Source organism: Equus asinus, chromosome 5 (genome assembly GCF_041296235.1).
Source record: "Equus asinus isolate D_3611 breed Donkey chromosome 5, EquAss-T2T_v2, whole genome shotgun sequence".
Classification (NCBI taxonomy): Eukaryota; Metazoa; Chordata; class Mammalia; order Perissodactyla; family Equidae; genus Equus; species Equus asinus.
The window spans coordinates 82,960,976-82,976,339 of NC_091794.1; the positions used below are offsets into that span (position 1 = coordinate 82,960,976).

At 37.3% G+C, this 15,364-nt stretch overlaps 1 protein-coding gene across 2 annotated transcripts in view; it reads right to left on the reverse strand.

The window, feature by feature from the left end:
* The window catches only part of ZMPSTE24 (zinc metallopeptidase STE24), a 45,823-nt gene that overhangs the window by 19,839 nt on the left and 10,620 nt on the right, over positions 1-15,364 (reverse strand). For both annotated transcript variants that reach the window (XM_014828620.3, XM_014828621.3), the window contains 4 exons: positions 9,702-9,818; positions 8,962-9,114; positions 7,502-7,643; positions 2,264-2,448 (listed from right to left, as the gene is read on the reverse strand). In XM_014828620.3, coding sequence (XP_014684106.3) covers positions 2,264-2,448; positions 7,502-7,643; positions 8,962-9,114; positions 9,702-9,818 — 597 coding nt within the window. The remainder of the gene's footprint in view (positions 1-2,263; positions 2,449-7,501; positions 7,644-8,961; positions 9,115-9,701; positions 9,819-15,364) is intronic.

The following is a 15,364-nucleotide window of genomic DNA, read 5'->3' on the forward strand; positions in this document are numbered from 1 at the left end:
AGGGCCAATCTTTCTTTCTTTTTTTTTTTTTTTTTTGAGGAAGATCAGCCCTGAGCTAACTACTGCCAATCCTCCTCTTTTTGCTGAGGAAGACTGGCCCTGAGCTAACATCTGTGCTCATCTTCCTCTACTTTCTATGTGGGACGCCTACCACAGCGTGGCTTGCCAAGTGGTGCCATGTCCGTACCCAGGATCTGAACTGGTGAACCCTGGGCCACCAAGAAGAACGTGCGAACTTAACCACTGCACCACTGGGCCAGCCCCCAAGGGCCAATCTTTCTTACCAAAAAAAAAAAAAAAAAACCTTTAAAGAAATTAAAAAAAAAAAAAGTCAGCAAAATAACTCAAACTCCATTCAACACACTTCAAAGAACCACCCAATCTTTTTAAAGATTTAAGCCAAAGAGCACTGTTCTATAGATAATGAAAGGTCAGTATTTCATTACACAGCTTGAAATCAGTGGACTACCAACATCTGGGTTTGGCTATAATGCAATTGACCCCGTATGTGGATACCTCTTAAGCAGGGTGACTTGCTGAACTTGCATGATTCTCCAGTGCTGTCACTGGATTACCCTTTCCGGACACAGTTTTCCTATTCATAAGATGACCTTAAGATCTTGTCCTAGCTTAAAATCCTATGAGTCTTGATCAGAACAAAGTGACTTTTATCCCAATATCCTAACTAGTGAGATAACCCCACTTAAAAAATAAAAACAATCAAAGGAGTTAACCCTCTCCCAATGCTATTTAACCCCTCCACAGAATTTTGTTCCATCTACATATATTTCTAACAGGCTAGGCACTTTACTTAGACCATCTTTTTAGGGTCAAAACAGATGCTCAAATGATAATAGTTATTTTCTGGTACTTAGAATGTACAAAATGGAGTACAAGGTTTTTCACATATATTATTTCACTTAATCTTCATGACCCTAAAAGGAAGGCATCTTTAGCCCAGTGTTTCTCAACTAGGAGTGATTTTGCTCTCCAAGTCCCTGCCCCCGGGGATATCTGGCAATGTCTGGAGACATTTTTGGTTGTCACAATTGTTGGGGGGTGGGGTGGGTTTGATACTGGCATCTGGTGAGGAGAGGCCAAGGATGCTGCTAGACATCCTGTGATGTACAAAATACCTTCCCACAACAAAAAGTTATCTGGCCCAAAATGTCAATAGTGCAGAGGTGAGGAACCCTGCTGGCATCATCTTTTTGTTAAGAAATCAAAGATTTAAGCATAAAAAAAAAGCCATAACTAGAAGGACCTGCAACTAAGATATACAACTATGTACCAGGAGGGATTTGGGGAGATAAAGCAGGAAAAAAAAAAAAAAAGAAATCAAAGATTTATAGAGCTTAACTTACTTGCCCAGGGTTACACAGATCCAAAACCATCTCTGAATGACACCAAAGCCAATGGTACATTCCATCACACATACAAATACTGGTGAGCGTTTCTGATTAAATTTGTGTTATTTCTTATCATTACCCCTCTCCCCCATTTAGTGTTGGTACTTTGGATTTTGCTAATCAGCATCAGCTGACCTCATCCAGGAAAAGATTCAGAAAAAGCTTTCTCAGACTCTCAGGTCAGATTTAATAAATGTCTTCTCTCGAGCTCTCACTGCATCCAATACATACAGCTTCACTGTAGCAATTATCATAACGTACTGTGATTGTATGACTGTCTCCCCTTTAGATGATAAGCTCCCTGAGAGCAAGGTTTGCCTCTTCATCTAGCGCCAAGCAAGCTATCTCAGCGCAGAGTATACATTTCATAAATGTTTGTTAAACAAACAAAACTGACCAAATTACACAGTGTACCTGTACACAGCTACTAAATGACAGAACCAGGATTCACATCCAAGTCTCTCTATTGCCAAAGCCTATAATTACTACGTCTCCGTGAAGCTATAAATTAGGTGTTTAGCTCCTTTTATCCTGCCTGTGGGAATTCTTTGATTATAAACATATCAGGAATATATATAAAGTCCTTGTTTTAAAGATAGCTTATAATAATAACTTTCCTATCTTATGCTTCCAATTTTAACATGTACATTCTGTAAAAGCCTGCAAAGTAGTCAGCATATAATAATAGTGATATTCTCTCCCAAATACCAGAATTATAAAGGGGCCATGGTGTTTTTATTTGATAGTCTCTCTGAATTCAACACTCACTACAGAGAAATTGAGGTTATTTTGAGTTGTCACAGGAACTGTTTATAAAAACTAAGCCAGGGTCTCTTAGGAAAAGAAGAACTCACTTTAACTTTAGCTTTTATTTCTTCACTGTCCCCTTCTCCATCACTGCGGGGTTCCATGCCAGACTCCTCCTGGATGTCTCTGTTTAGTACAGAATACTCTTCTAGTAGAGTGTCAAACAAAACTATTCGCTTGTTCTTGAAGAAGCCATAAAAATAAGCATTGCTGTGGGAGGAGCGTTTAGATCCTAAGGAAAAGACAGTTCAAAGCATGGAAAATAATTATAAAGTCTGGGGTCCTTTGGAGAGACTCCTAGAAATTGAAGTATTGGAAAGGACATTAACATTTTCAAATTGTTTAATACCTGAAGAAAACTGTCTCAACATAAATCACCGCCAGCCGTGGAGAGTCTATTTCCCTGCCGTGTTGCCAACAAATATTTATGCTCATGGCAGCTTTACAGCAATAAGTACATAAGTGAAGGCTAGGTATCCAAGAGTGGAAGGATTCAATCACGGTGAAGCTATGAAATGGAATTTTAAGCAGCCAGAAAAAAATACTTTTGAAGAAATTTAACAAGATACGAAAAAGCTCACCAATATACTATAAAGGATATGAAACTTCATGTATATAAGGTTCCACTAATTGTCATGAAAAACATGAACATGGAAATAGAAAAGCATAAATACAAGACTACTAAGAAATATGTCAAAATATTAGTGTTCATCACTGACTTCTAGAACTATAGATTTTTGTTCTCTCCTTTATACTTTTCCTTCTTTTCCAAGGCTTTTAAAATAAATATATTTACTTCTATAGTCAGAAAAAAATTAAAGCTATTTTTAAGAAGACTGGAAAAAAATACCTAAATTTTTAACAGTGGCTAACAGTAGCTGACCAATGGTTGATTTTTTATTTTCTTCATTATATTTTCCTTTATTTTCTAAACGTTCTACACTATGCAGTGAATTTAGTGGTTAAGAGCAGACTTTGGGTTCAAATCTTGGCTCTGCCATGTATTAGTTGTGTAAATGTAAGGAACTTTCTTAATTTCTTTAAGTTTTATTTTCCTGTTTATGACATGAGGCTAACATCTACCTCCTTGGGTTGGATAACTGATTACAAGAGAAATTCTAAGTAAATCAATTAGCATACTGCCTGATCCATAAAAATTACTATTACTTACATACTTTTTTAAAAGAAGAAACGATAAAATTTATTTCTCTTGAGAATTTGAGATGTCTCAGAAAATGTGAATTTTGTATCTACTCATATTTCTAACGTAAAGTACATTTAGCAGTATATTGAGAATAATACTATATTCTATATATATATAGCAGTATATGTGGCAGTATTTTAGAATACAGCAAGGCTTTGGTAAATAGCATCTCTTATTTATTTATTTTTCACTTTTTGGTTTGGTTGCTTAGAAGTTAAGAGCCAAACATGTGGTCCAATTTTGTCAATGTAGGACCTTAGAATCTGAAAAGCTGTGTATCATTCTGAGGTCTTACACTTGTCTCTCATTTTGATCTTCTCCGATTCTAATTTTTAAATTAATTTTAAAATATTTCTTGGAAGCTGCCTTAAGTTATTTATGGAAGTAGGCAGATTGGATGCATATAAATAAAGTTAAATTACTGCCTTAATATTTCCCACTGGTCCAAGCATCTCAAAGTGTGGCCCAAGGAACACTTACACCAAAATCACCTAGGGGCACTTGTTAGAAGTAGACACTAAAAACACCTACTAAGTCAGAATCTCTGGGAATGGAGCCCAGGAATCTTTCTTTCAATAAACTCTCCAGGGAATTCTTACACGCACTGAAGTTTAAGTATCCCTGCCCTAGACTGTAAGCTTTTTTTTACCACTGTGCCTGGCGTGGTGAGTGGCACACATGTAGTGGCATGTAGTATTTCCCTCCTTGAAACACTTTCTCCTCCTCTCTCAAAAGAAACATCAGGTTCTCTTGGTTTTCTTCCTATCTCAATGGTCTCTCCTTAGCCTCTTGCTGGCTTTTCCTCCCCTGCTGACTAGGACTTGAGCCCTCTTTTCTTCTCTAAGTGCCCTCATCCATGGTATTAAACACCATCTATGGGCCAGATACTTCCATATCAAAATTTCTAGCCCTGATCTCTCTCTAGAACTCCAGACTCATATATCCAGCTACCTATTTGACATCTCTATGTCTTCACAAGGATGTCTATAGCGCATATTTATTTATTTACTTTCTTATGTATGGTTTTCCCCTGGCCTACTATTGGAATCTCCCTTCAGAGTTTAGGGAATTCTATACATGTAAATCTTGTGAGAGACCGCTTCTCATCTGAGAAATCTCAAAGCCAGATATTTGCTTCCCCTGCACTCCTGGCAGCTAGCCCCACGCTCTGGCTCAGTCAATCAGATGCACCCACTGGGGACTCTGAATAGTTAATAATTATGCAAAGCAGCAGGGCAGTGAGGAATTAATTCTGCAGGTGCTAGTGGCAGGGATGTTAGGGCTGCACACTGCTGAATCCAATAGCAGGAGGCAACAGCAGTGTCCTCATCAGACTGGACCTCCAGTGTGGTTCTGAGTTTCTAGTCTCCCTATGGAATAGCCCATTTTCCAAGCTTGGTAAACTTAGCTTTCCTGGTGACTTTGTGAGCTATCAAATATTGTTTCAATAAGGAATTTTTCTGCTTAAACCAGCCACAGTTGGTTACTATTGCTTGTTTGCAACTAATTATTGCTTACAGAACTCTAATACAATGTTCAGTAGATATCTCAAAACATAACATATCCAACAGAACTTAATTCCCTAAAAACCTGCTCTTCTTCCAGTTTTTTCCATCTCAGTAAACTACCATTATCCAATTGCTCAGGCCAAAAATCTAGGTTGTTATCCTTAATGTCTCCCTTTCCCCCTTATTCCTTCACATGTAACCTATTAGGAAATTGCATCAACTCTACCTCTAAAACATATCCCCAGTGCATCCACTTCTCTCCATAAATTATTATCGTTCTAGTCTAAGCAACCATTATCTCCTATCTAGACTACTGCAACAATTAACTGTTCTTCCTGCTTCTACTCTTGCCTCCCCCTACAATCTATTCTCCAAACAGCAATTCAAGATATTTAAAAAATACAAACCAGACCGTGTCACTTTCCTGCCTAAAACCTTCAGTAGCTTTCTCCCCTGAACTTAAAATAAAATCCAAGCTCCTTACCCTGATTTACAAAGGCCTATGTGGTCCGACTCTTGCCTATTATCTTAGATTTCATGTCATAACACTTTTCTGCTATGCTGCAACCACACTGGACTTTTTTCTGTTTCTTGAACAAACAAAGCTCTGGAAGGTCTTCCCATTGATCTCAGCATGGATGACTCCTTCCTTCAGGTCTCAGCTTAAATTCAAGACCTCAGAGAGGTCTTGCCTGATGACCCAATCTAAAGTATCTACTCAGTCATTCTTCATCACATCACACTAGTTTAGTTCTCTGCTCAGCACCTGCTATCTGACATTTTTTGAGAGCTGGAATCTTGGCTTTTCACTATAATATCCCTATCAATTTACATATCCCTAACACGTGTTGTTATTGTTAGTAACAACATTCATTCAAAATATCTTTAAGGATTGTTACCACTAACAACAAAAACATATATTTCAGATGAGTAAACTTTTGTTTAGCAAAGGTAAGTTGCCCAAAGTCACACAGGTAATTTGTGATAGAGCTAGGATTCAAACCCAAGCCTACTGACTCCACCACCTTACCTGTGAAATGCTATGCTCTGCCTACTCAAATCTTGATTTTCCATGAAGTCTCAACTCACATTATAACCCTCCTTTAATAAAGCCTTTCTTGACTATTTCATTGAAAATCATACAGCGCTGACGGTATATATCACATATCTTATTGAGTACCTCTACCGTCATATCATTAGCTGCCATTTCATGTTATCTGACTATAACTTAAGTGATCAGCAACTTAGACTGCCTGTTCAGTAAAAGCCCCTTAGAGATCGTTTTATTGGATTGATCAGTTTGCTACTAGTTTAATATTAGCTAAAAGGTAGTGATCTCAGAGGATAAAGAAGTAGTAGGAATTGGCTTATTCTTCTACCACTTCCCCATAGAAATGTTCCTATTGTGTCTTTAGTTGGGCTGTATAACCTCAGAAGCCACTAAATATCTGAGATTTCTAAACTATTTTAGTCGCTGTTAGTTCATTCTTTCCAATTGTGACCATCTCCGTTCACCCCTGATCCTGTAGTTACTTCTCAGTTTCTACTCCTTCATCCAGTATAGCCGTTTCTCACTGGTAATTTTTTTTAGTTTAGAGGAGGGATGGGCATACGATGGCTTACAGGCCAAATCCAATCTGCCACTTATTTTTATAAATAAAGTTTTATTAGAACACAGCCATGCTGATTTGTTTACGTATTACCTATAACTGCTTTTGTACAATAATGGCAGAGTTGAATAGCTGTGATGGAGATCACGTAGCCTGCAAAGCCTGAAATATTTACCACTAGCCCTTTACAGAAAACATTTGCCAAACTGTGGTTTAGAAGAAGCAAAACTGAAACCTAGAGGGGTGAAGTGATTTATTCAAGATCCCACAGCTGGTAAGTGGCAGAGGCAGGACGAGTCTCATTCATTTACATGGATTTCAATTTACAGGTTCTGAAAGTCCCGGCACCACACAACAGTTTTACTCCACATGGCTGCAGGCCTCCTTGAGACGTAGTGGTCTCATGTAAGCTAACAGATAGCTTAACTCTCAAAAGCAATCATCAAAAAAAGCAGAGTTCAACTAGTCTGAAGTACCCAACGGTACTACAGCTCTTGGTAATCTGCAGATCAGAGTCCTCCAGAACACCGGAAGTTTTGTTGGAGGAGATAAAGGCAATAACGTTGGTTTTGTTTATGAGCCCCCAAACTAGGGCTAAATGGAATTTGACTATGCAAGAGTCCAACTCAACTATCTAATGGAGCCAGGCAGGTAACAGAAGTGAATAAACCAGTCTAGTATACATGATACAACAGGGAGTGATAAAGGCCTTGGCCCAAAATTTAAAACAACCAACCACAGCTACAGGCAACAGCAGAATTTGGCACCAGGCCGCCAGTTTCTATCTCTGGATTATGTCATCAACTCCTATAAATCTTAAAAGCCAAAGCGTAAAACCCTCATCTTTACATAATAAATTAAAAAAAACAAACTGATTCGTTCTTTCATTAAAGTTTTGAGAACAAAGTACTCAAAGAAAAGAAACTACTCAAATAAAGACTTCTTACCCCCAGGAAGCCTTACCTTCAACAACATACACCTTAGTCAAAGGAAAGTCAATACTCTTTGCCATTACTTCAATTTCTTGCTTAAGCTTTCCCTCAGGCAGAGGTGTGAATTTGTCAAATAAAGGGGCAATATAATCAGCATAGATAGTGACAAGCACCTGAAAAGTAAAGGTCAGAGCAACCTATGAACACACCTCAAACAAAAACTACTCATTATACAGGTTCATTTATATTACAACAACTATGTGATCCCAGCCTTGAGAACAGGGACCTTATCTTATTTGCTCTACTATTCCTAGCCCCAAATAGTACCACATAGCAAGTGCTCAACATCTGTTTGACGAATTAATCAAAATGAGTAATCTCTAGGTGGTAATAATTGAAAAGTCAAATGGTCCATTCAAAACTCTCTTGGGGATTTCTGATACTTCATAAGCCCATCATTAACTTGGAATTCTGCCTTTCAGAGTAATCATGATAGACCTGAAGTCTTGCTAAAAAAAAGAACTACTGTGTGCTGTCTGTTATTTGGTTGGTCTGCTAAAATTAATTATCTGCAGTCTGCAAGCATACACTTTGGTTGAAATAGCACTTCCTTAAGCATTTTTGGAGCATTTCCTCTGCTTTCTTTCCTTTCACTTCAATTTGCCACACAACAGATATGTGTAAATCCAACTAGTGCCAATTTTCTGATCTTGATGCCACCAGTGGGAAGTGAAGCAATGAGCACCACAGTAATTCAGACTAAAATAGTGGAGTTGAAGAACTGATAGATGGCATTTTCTGGGGGCTGTGAACAGACCATTTTGATGTGTTGTAGATGTGTGTGTTGTGAAGCAGTTTCAAATACAGGAGAGAGAAGAGGAAAAGAAGGTGTGAGGGAGGGAAGTGAGAGGAAAAGGGAGGGACAAGGAAGAGAAGTGGCAGTGGGGGAGAAAAGAGAGAAGAGAAGAAAGGAGGAAGGAGAAGGGAAGAGAGAAGATGGGTAAAGAGGTGAGAAAGGGGAAAGGGAAAGAGGAGGAGGGGAAAGGCAGGGGAAAGAGGGCAGAAGAAAAGCAGATACATTTATGCTTTCTTTTTCTCATCCCTCTTACATCTACTCTCTCTTTAAAACATCCATGATTTTTAGGCACTGGAGCTCAGTCAAGAGTCATTAAATTATCAAACTTAGTCATCCATTCTGGTAGCAACTCACAAATGCACAGCCCAAAACTGCCTGACAACTGGATCATTAAAAGTAACTAACAACTAGCTTCTAGGATCAGTAAGAGTCAGCAAGAGCAGAAGAAAATCCATGGTCAGAGTCAACTCTCCTATTTCTATACCCAAAAGCAGAAACCAAGGTGGGAATTTATATGACTATCTATTTATATTTCATCTGCTTCTTAAGAACTGTTTACATGCTAATGAAGATTAAATCACAGTTATCTCACCAAGGGACTTTTGTAACAGAAATGAAACAAAGATTTTACTCACCAGAGAAACAACTAATGTGAACAGCCAGGCATAAATAAAAAAATAGTCACCCCCGATTTTAATAATGTAAAGTAGAAGTGAGGACACAGGCAATAAAATGCATTGAGTCACAACAAATTTCTTGATTGCATCTTTCATGAAGAACCCCAAAGTCTGAAAAAAGAAATCATCAAAAGAAACTGAGAAACTGCTTTTTTTTCCAGGAAGAATAGCCCTGAGCTAACATCTGTGCTCATCTTCCTCTGCTTCATATGTGGGACGCCTGCCACAGCATGGCTTGATAAGTGGTGTGTAGGTCTGCACCCGGGATCCAAACCTGTGAACCCCAGACCGTTGAAGTGGAGCACGTGAACTTAACCACTACACCACCCGGCCAGCCCCAGAAACTGCTTTTAAAATGACTAATAAGTGAATAAAAGGATATACCATTAAAGCAATTTTAAAAATTAAAAGGCTGTGAGACTATACTATATGACACTAACATCTTACATTACATGTCTTGCATTTTACAGTTTACAATAAATTCATTTAAACATTATTAGCTGAAAAACACTAGACATTAGTGCTACTAGAGTTTATGACAAGACTTTAAAGCATGATCTTTACATATCTGCAGTTCCTTTTTCCTCAATTAAATCATGTGCTAAAATAGCAAATTATGTTTCAATTGTTACCAGCAGAGGACAAAAGCACAAAAGGTCTTCATATTTAAAAGAAAACATTTCCATTCTCTATTTTACCTGTTGATTGAAACCATGTTTTTCTTCTATCACAAAAGTATTATAAAGACTCCATGGCAAACCAGTCGATGCACTGAAAAGTGTAGCCAACAGCAGAAACACCAAGGACTGAGTGATCTAAACACAAGAGGAAAAAAATGGGAGTTTTTATGGTGTAATACTAATTCATTCTTCAAATGAATTTTTAGTGAACAATTGGATAAGTATTTGCTGAGTAGTTACTACTGTCTCAAACAGTACGTGCTTGATTCTATGGGTAATACAATATCTGAAATATCTCTGCCCTCAAGGTTTACTTTCAAGAGAAGCAGGCAATCAAACAATTCCTCTTTTATTACACAGGCACTATATGAAAATTACCTGAAGTCATATAGACCAAATGGTTCCAAGAACTAAAAAATTAGAGACAGCCACATATGCTGGTGAATTCAAGGAAGATTTACAGGGCTGATAAGACTTGGGATCCCACTCTGAAGAAAGAGACAAATTAGTGGCACAGGAGAGAAGAGGAAAGGAGGAAGAATACCACGCAATTTGCAAAAGCATAGAGAGAGAAAAGAGCACTCTATAAATGGAAGATGACAAGATGAGGGTCCTGGTTGGGACCAGGCAGAGAAACTTAGAGTATCAAGAAAGATGGGCCAGGGCAGGTGGGGCAGTTTGTGCTAAAGTTTTCACAGAAAAGCCAAAATCCAATAGAGAAATTACCCTCAAGAATTACTTTAATTGAATTAAGAATTACTTTAATTGCCTTTACAATGAGTCTTAGGAAATAAAAATCCAAGAACTGCCTCATTTCTCATTACAAACTTTTTCCTAGGATAGTGGAGGACAAGGGCTAATTAATTAGTATGAAGGGAGTTGTGGGGAGGGGGGAAGGGCAATGAGGCAAACAGAACCTTTCCTCTCTCCCTCCCACTACACTGTCACTCTCCCTCTTACTCCCCAGAGTAAAACTAAAGTCTTTTAAGGTAAATGCGAGCATACCACACACCACCAAAGCATATTTCATTTGGTAGCAAAGATGGAACCAATGTAAGTTTCTACCATAGGTGGAAAGGAAAGGGGAAGAGCAAGGAAGGAGATGTGCCTAGCTACAACATGCAGGGCAGTTTACTCCACCATTTGTTCCCAAACAGGAAATGGAAAATTTTTTTAAAAGCAATTTCAGGATCTTTCTCAAAACTACTGAATCAGAATCCCATCTCCCCAAAATGCAATCATACTGTACAGATTATCTGAATACCTGCTTGTCTCACTTAACATGTCATGAACATCTTTCCATATCAATGAATAGATTTACTTCTTCATTGTTAATGGCTCTAGAGTATTCCATTGTATAGGCGGACACCTAGGCCATTTCCAGTACAGCATTCATTCCAATACTAAAATGAACCCCTTTATACATGCCTCTCCTGCATTCATTTCCCACAAATTCATAAAAGCGAAATGTCTGAGGTTAAGCTTTTTAAAGATTTTTGACACATACTGTCAAGTTGTCCTCCAGAAAAACTGTACTAGCTTTCGGGCTGCCAGCAGCATGAGACAATTTCCCTACCCCTCACCAATTCTGCCCTATCATCCTTTTTAACTTTTTTCCCAATCTGATAGGCCAAAACAAACAAACAGGCAAAATTCCTAGAAACTTCATTGTTTTAAAATACATTTGTCAATACGGATTTATATTTTTCATGTATTTAATGACCATATGAATCTCTGCCTTTGCTCATTTTTCTGGTGAGGTATTCAATTTTTTCTAAAGCGATCTTTCTATAAAGAGTTATTTCTATATTAAATATATTAGTTCTTAATCAGTCACATGTGGCAATTTTCCCTCAGTTTGTAGTTTGCCTTTTAAATTTGCTAACGGCAGTTTTTCCCACAGAGAAACTTTAATGCAAATCTACCAAATTTTATCTTCATGGTTTCTACCTTTAGTGTCATGCTTTAAAAAATTCTAGATTACATTAAAATTTATAGTTTTTGTTTTAATACTTTCGAAGTTTCTTTGTCTATATTTAAATATTCAATTCATTCTGTGTCTTTATTTTTCTTGTAGGATATAAAATAGAAACATTTTTTCTCAGTTGTCCTAAGAAAATTTATAATTTATACTTTCCTCACTGATCTGAAATGCCACCTTTATCATATACCAAGATCTTACATCTATGTAGGCCTGTTTCTGGTACTGATGCAGTGTTTAAGCCTTATGACAGATTTTAATATCTGAGAGCAAAAGTTAGCAGTCATTCTTTTACTTATTCAGAATTTTTTTGGCTATTCCCTTGTCCTTAGGCTTTCTGATTAACTATAAAATGTTTTATCATGTGCCCCTCACAAGCTGCTCTGGGATTGTAATTGAACTCTATTCTTGTTTTATTCTTTTTTTAAAAGTTCATAAATCTCTTAATAATTCAATATAGAGTTTAGATAAGGCAGTGATATCAAGTTTAGCATTCTGCACAGAATCTACCCCCTTTGGAAATCTAGACATTTGCTCATCTCCTATTCTCCCTAGTTTATCAATATATGCTATAAATTCAAGTTCCTTCTGCAAACTAATACGTAAATCATCGATGTCTGGAGCCTTGAATTAACTTAAAACAACTTGATTCCTTCTTAATATATTTCACTTATCTTATGCATAAATACCACTTTTAAATTAATAACTCTATCAATAAACTATCTTACTTGCGTGAAGAAAATGAACAATAGGTCTGCCTATTCCCCCAACCAATGGGCTTATTCCCTCCTTAAAACACTAAGATTTCAAGAGTTTTTTAAATTATTTTTCCTGAATCCACTAAAACAGCCTCTTAAGTGGTCCCCTTCCTTACTATCAGTCGCTCCCATTCCAATCCATCCTACACGCATACCAAATTAATCTGAAACCCCACTTTAATACTTAAAAAACTTTTCATGGCTCTCTAATATAACACTTCAAACCCATTATGTTTTCAAAGATTTTCATAATCTGACCTCAAAAAACTACTTCCCACTAATCTTCTATAAGACCCTTCCACTCCTAACAGACAAGTGTGAGCTAAAGTTTAGAAAGGTGATTGAGTTAGGGAAAATATTCTAGCTGAAAAAAGGAGGTGTGACAGTAAAGTCACAGTGGGGAAATAGGAGAGTATGCAACCCCCAGGAGCTTTACTCAGAAGATCTCTAATTCTAACTCAGAAAGGAGAAGATTCCTAGGAACAAGGTCTACCAGACAATGACAAGGAGTTTGAACTCATAGCTTCTCAAAGCCTACAAGATCTGGGCTCTAGCCCTATCAGTAAACGCTTGAAGGCTCTAGGACACAGAACATTATAAAGGCCTCGGTATTAGGACCGAGTGATCCAGACCAACACATCTTGAATGGCATGATTTATCCCTTGTCTAAGATGAACCTACTCACTCCATCTCATGCTCATGATGTGGCAACAGAGCTCTGGAGCATTCTGAGTCATTAAGTCCATTACCTGCGGAGAAGAGCTGAGCCATACCTCACTGTTGAAAAATAAGGACATTGATAGCAATAGCCCTTATCGGTAGTTTGGAAAAGCAGAAAGTCCTGCCGAAAGACACACTGCCTATACCCAAGATAAGCTGAGCTTCACCTATTTTTCTTCTTCTTCTTCTTTTTTTTTAGCGTAGAAATTGGTTTTAGTTATAAGAGAAGTACATGCTCATTGCTGAATTTTAAGAGATAAGCAAAAATAAGGAAATAAAAATTACCAAAATTCTCTCCAGAAAAAACCACTTCGGCATTTTGATATATACTATTTCAGATCTTTTACAGATGTGAAAGTTGTGCACAAAGATGGGCACCATTATATGCAATTGAGAAAAACTGAACCAATTCACATGTTTATCACTAGGATACTAGTTTTATAAAAAATGTGTATGGATATTCACACATACTTTTATTTACATATGTTGCTTTATAATCTGACTTTTCCATTCAATAATAATTTATATGAAATAATAGCACAATAAAATTTTTCCCCATCAGACTGGCAAAACTAAAAAGATTGTGCATATAATAAACATTGGTGAGGATCCAGGGAAAAGGGTATTCTAGTGCTTCATACACTATGAAAGAACATAAACCAAAAAAAGCTATTTTAGGAGGGAATTTGGCAGCATCTGTCAAAATTTTAACTATACATAGCCTTTGATCCAATTAATTCCATAAATATTTATACATAAGCATAAAGACAGGTGAAATATGTGCACTATAGCATTATTTGTAATAAGGAAAATTTGGAACTAACCTATCAATACACGAGCAATGAAATAAATGATACATGCATATAATGAATACAAGCAGTCCTGCACCTATCAATAGACGAGCAATTAAATAAATGATACATGCATACAATGAATACAAGCGGTCCTCGCTTTACAGAGTAGTGCAGGAACATAAAAACGACTGCAAACTCAAACTGTGGAGAGCAATCAATAATCAATATAAAAAACTACGATTGTTCTTGATCTTTAAAGTGTTCCTTAATATACTGAAGACTCTCCTACTGTCAGGTCTAAATATGTAGGGATATGGAAAGAATAATAAAACCAATATTTATTTAGTACATCGTAATTTAAAACATTAGAAAAATAGAGAATTAGTGTTTTATTTCTTTGTACAAAACAGGAGTAGTGTGAACAATGCTCGCCTTCTCATTGTGTAACGTATGATATGGAGAGGGCATCTTTTCTCTGCCTTGGTGAATTGCCTTACTCCTCTCAAAGGTTGGATCAGCTTCCAACATTTTATCCTTTAGCTCTCAATGTCATGAAATACCTTCAAGAAATCCTTTAATGTGAGAGTTTTTGCCAATAACGCTTCCTCTGGGACAGCTTCATCCTTTCTATTACAACCACTTTCCCCATTTATATCAATAACGTTGCACTGATAAGTTCCTCTGGCTGCGTATCTAGAATCTCTCTAATGGCAGCAGCGTCAGCATTTCTGTGGTTAGCTATTTCTTCTTCTCTAACTCCATGTAGGCTGGATTTGAATTTCACTTCCAGTGTTACCATTTTTCATTTCTTTGGGACACTTCCATCTTTGTTGGTTAAGTCCCTCCTTCGATTATCCAGTTTTGTAAAACGTCATGTGGATTTACAGCTGGAAGGCCAGGAAGCAAAACAACTGCACACTCTGAGTAACTGACTAACAGATGCACAGCGGCCAACCACTGACAGACTGAAAAATGTGACGTGACTGGTCACTGATCACTATGAGCATCTGTTATTTGCACAGTGATTCGTGGACTAAAGAGTTAGCAGGGAAGTTTGTACTTCATACAGTTAGTCATACAATATCTTGTGGTAACTGAAATCTGAACTGTGCCCTTGAGGGACCGGTGTTATTTAACTAAATAGTGGTAACTGAAATTTGTGTATACCAGAACTGTGCAAAACAAGGACTGCCAGTACCATGCAGCCTTTAAAGAAAACAAAAATCTATATACGCGGACAGGAAGAGATCTCTAAACATTGCTAAATGCAAAAATAATGTCTCAGACCATTACATAAAATATGTCCTATTAAGGTAAGGAATACTTTTAAATGTGTATGTATGTGATTGTGTTCATTCATTTAACAAATATTTATAGAGTACCAATTCTGTGACTGGCACTGTTCTAGGCACTGGTGACACAGCAGTG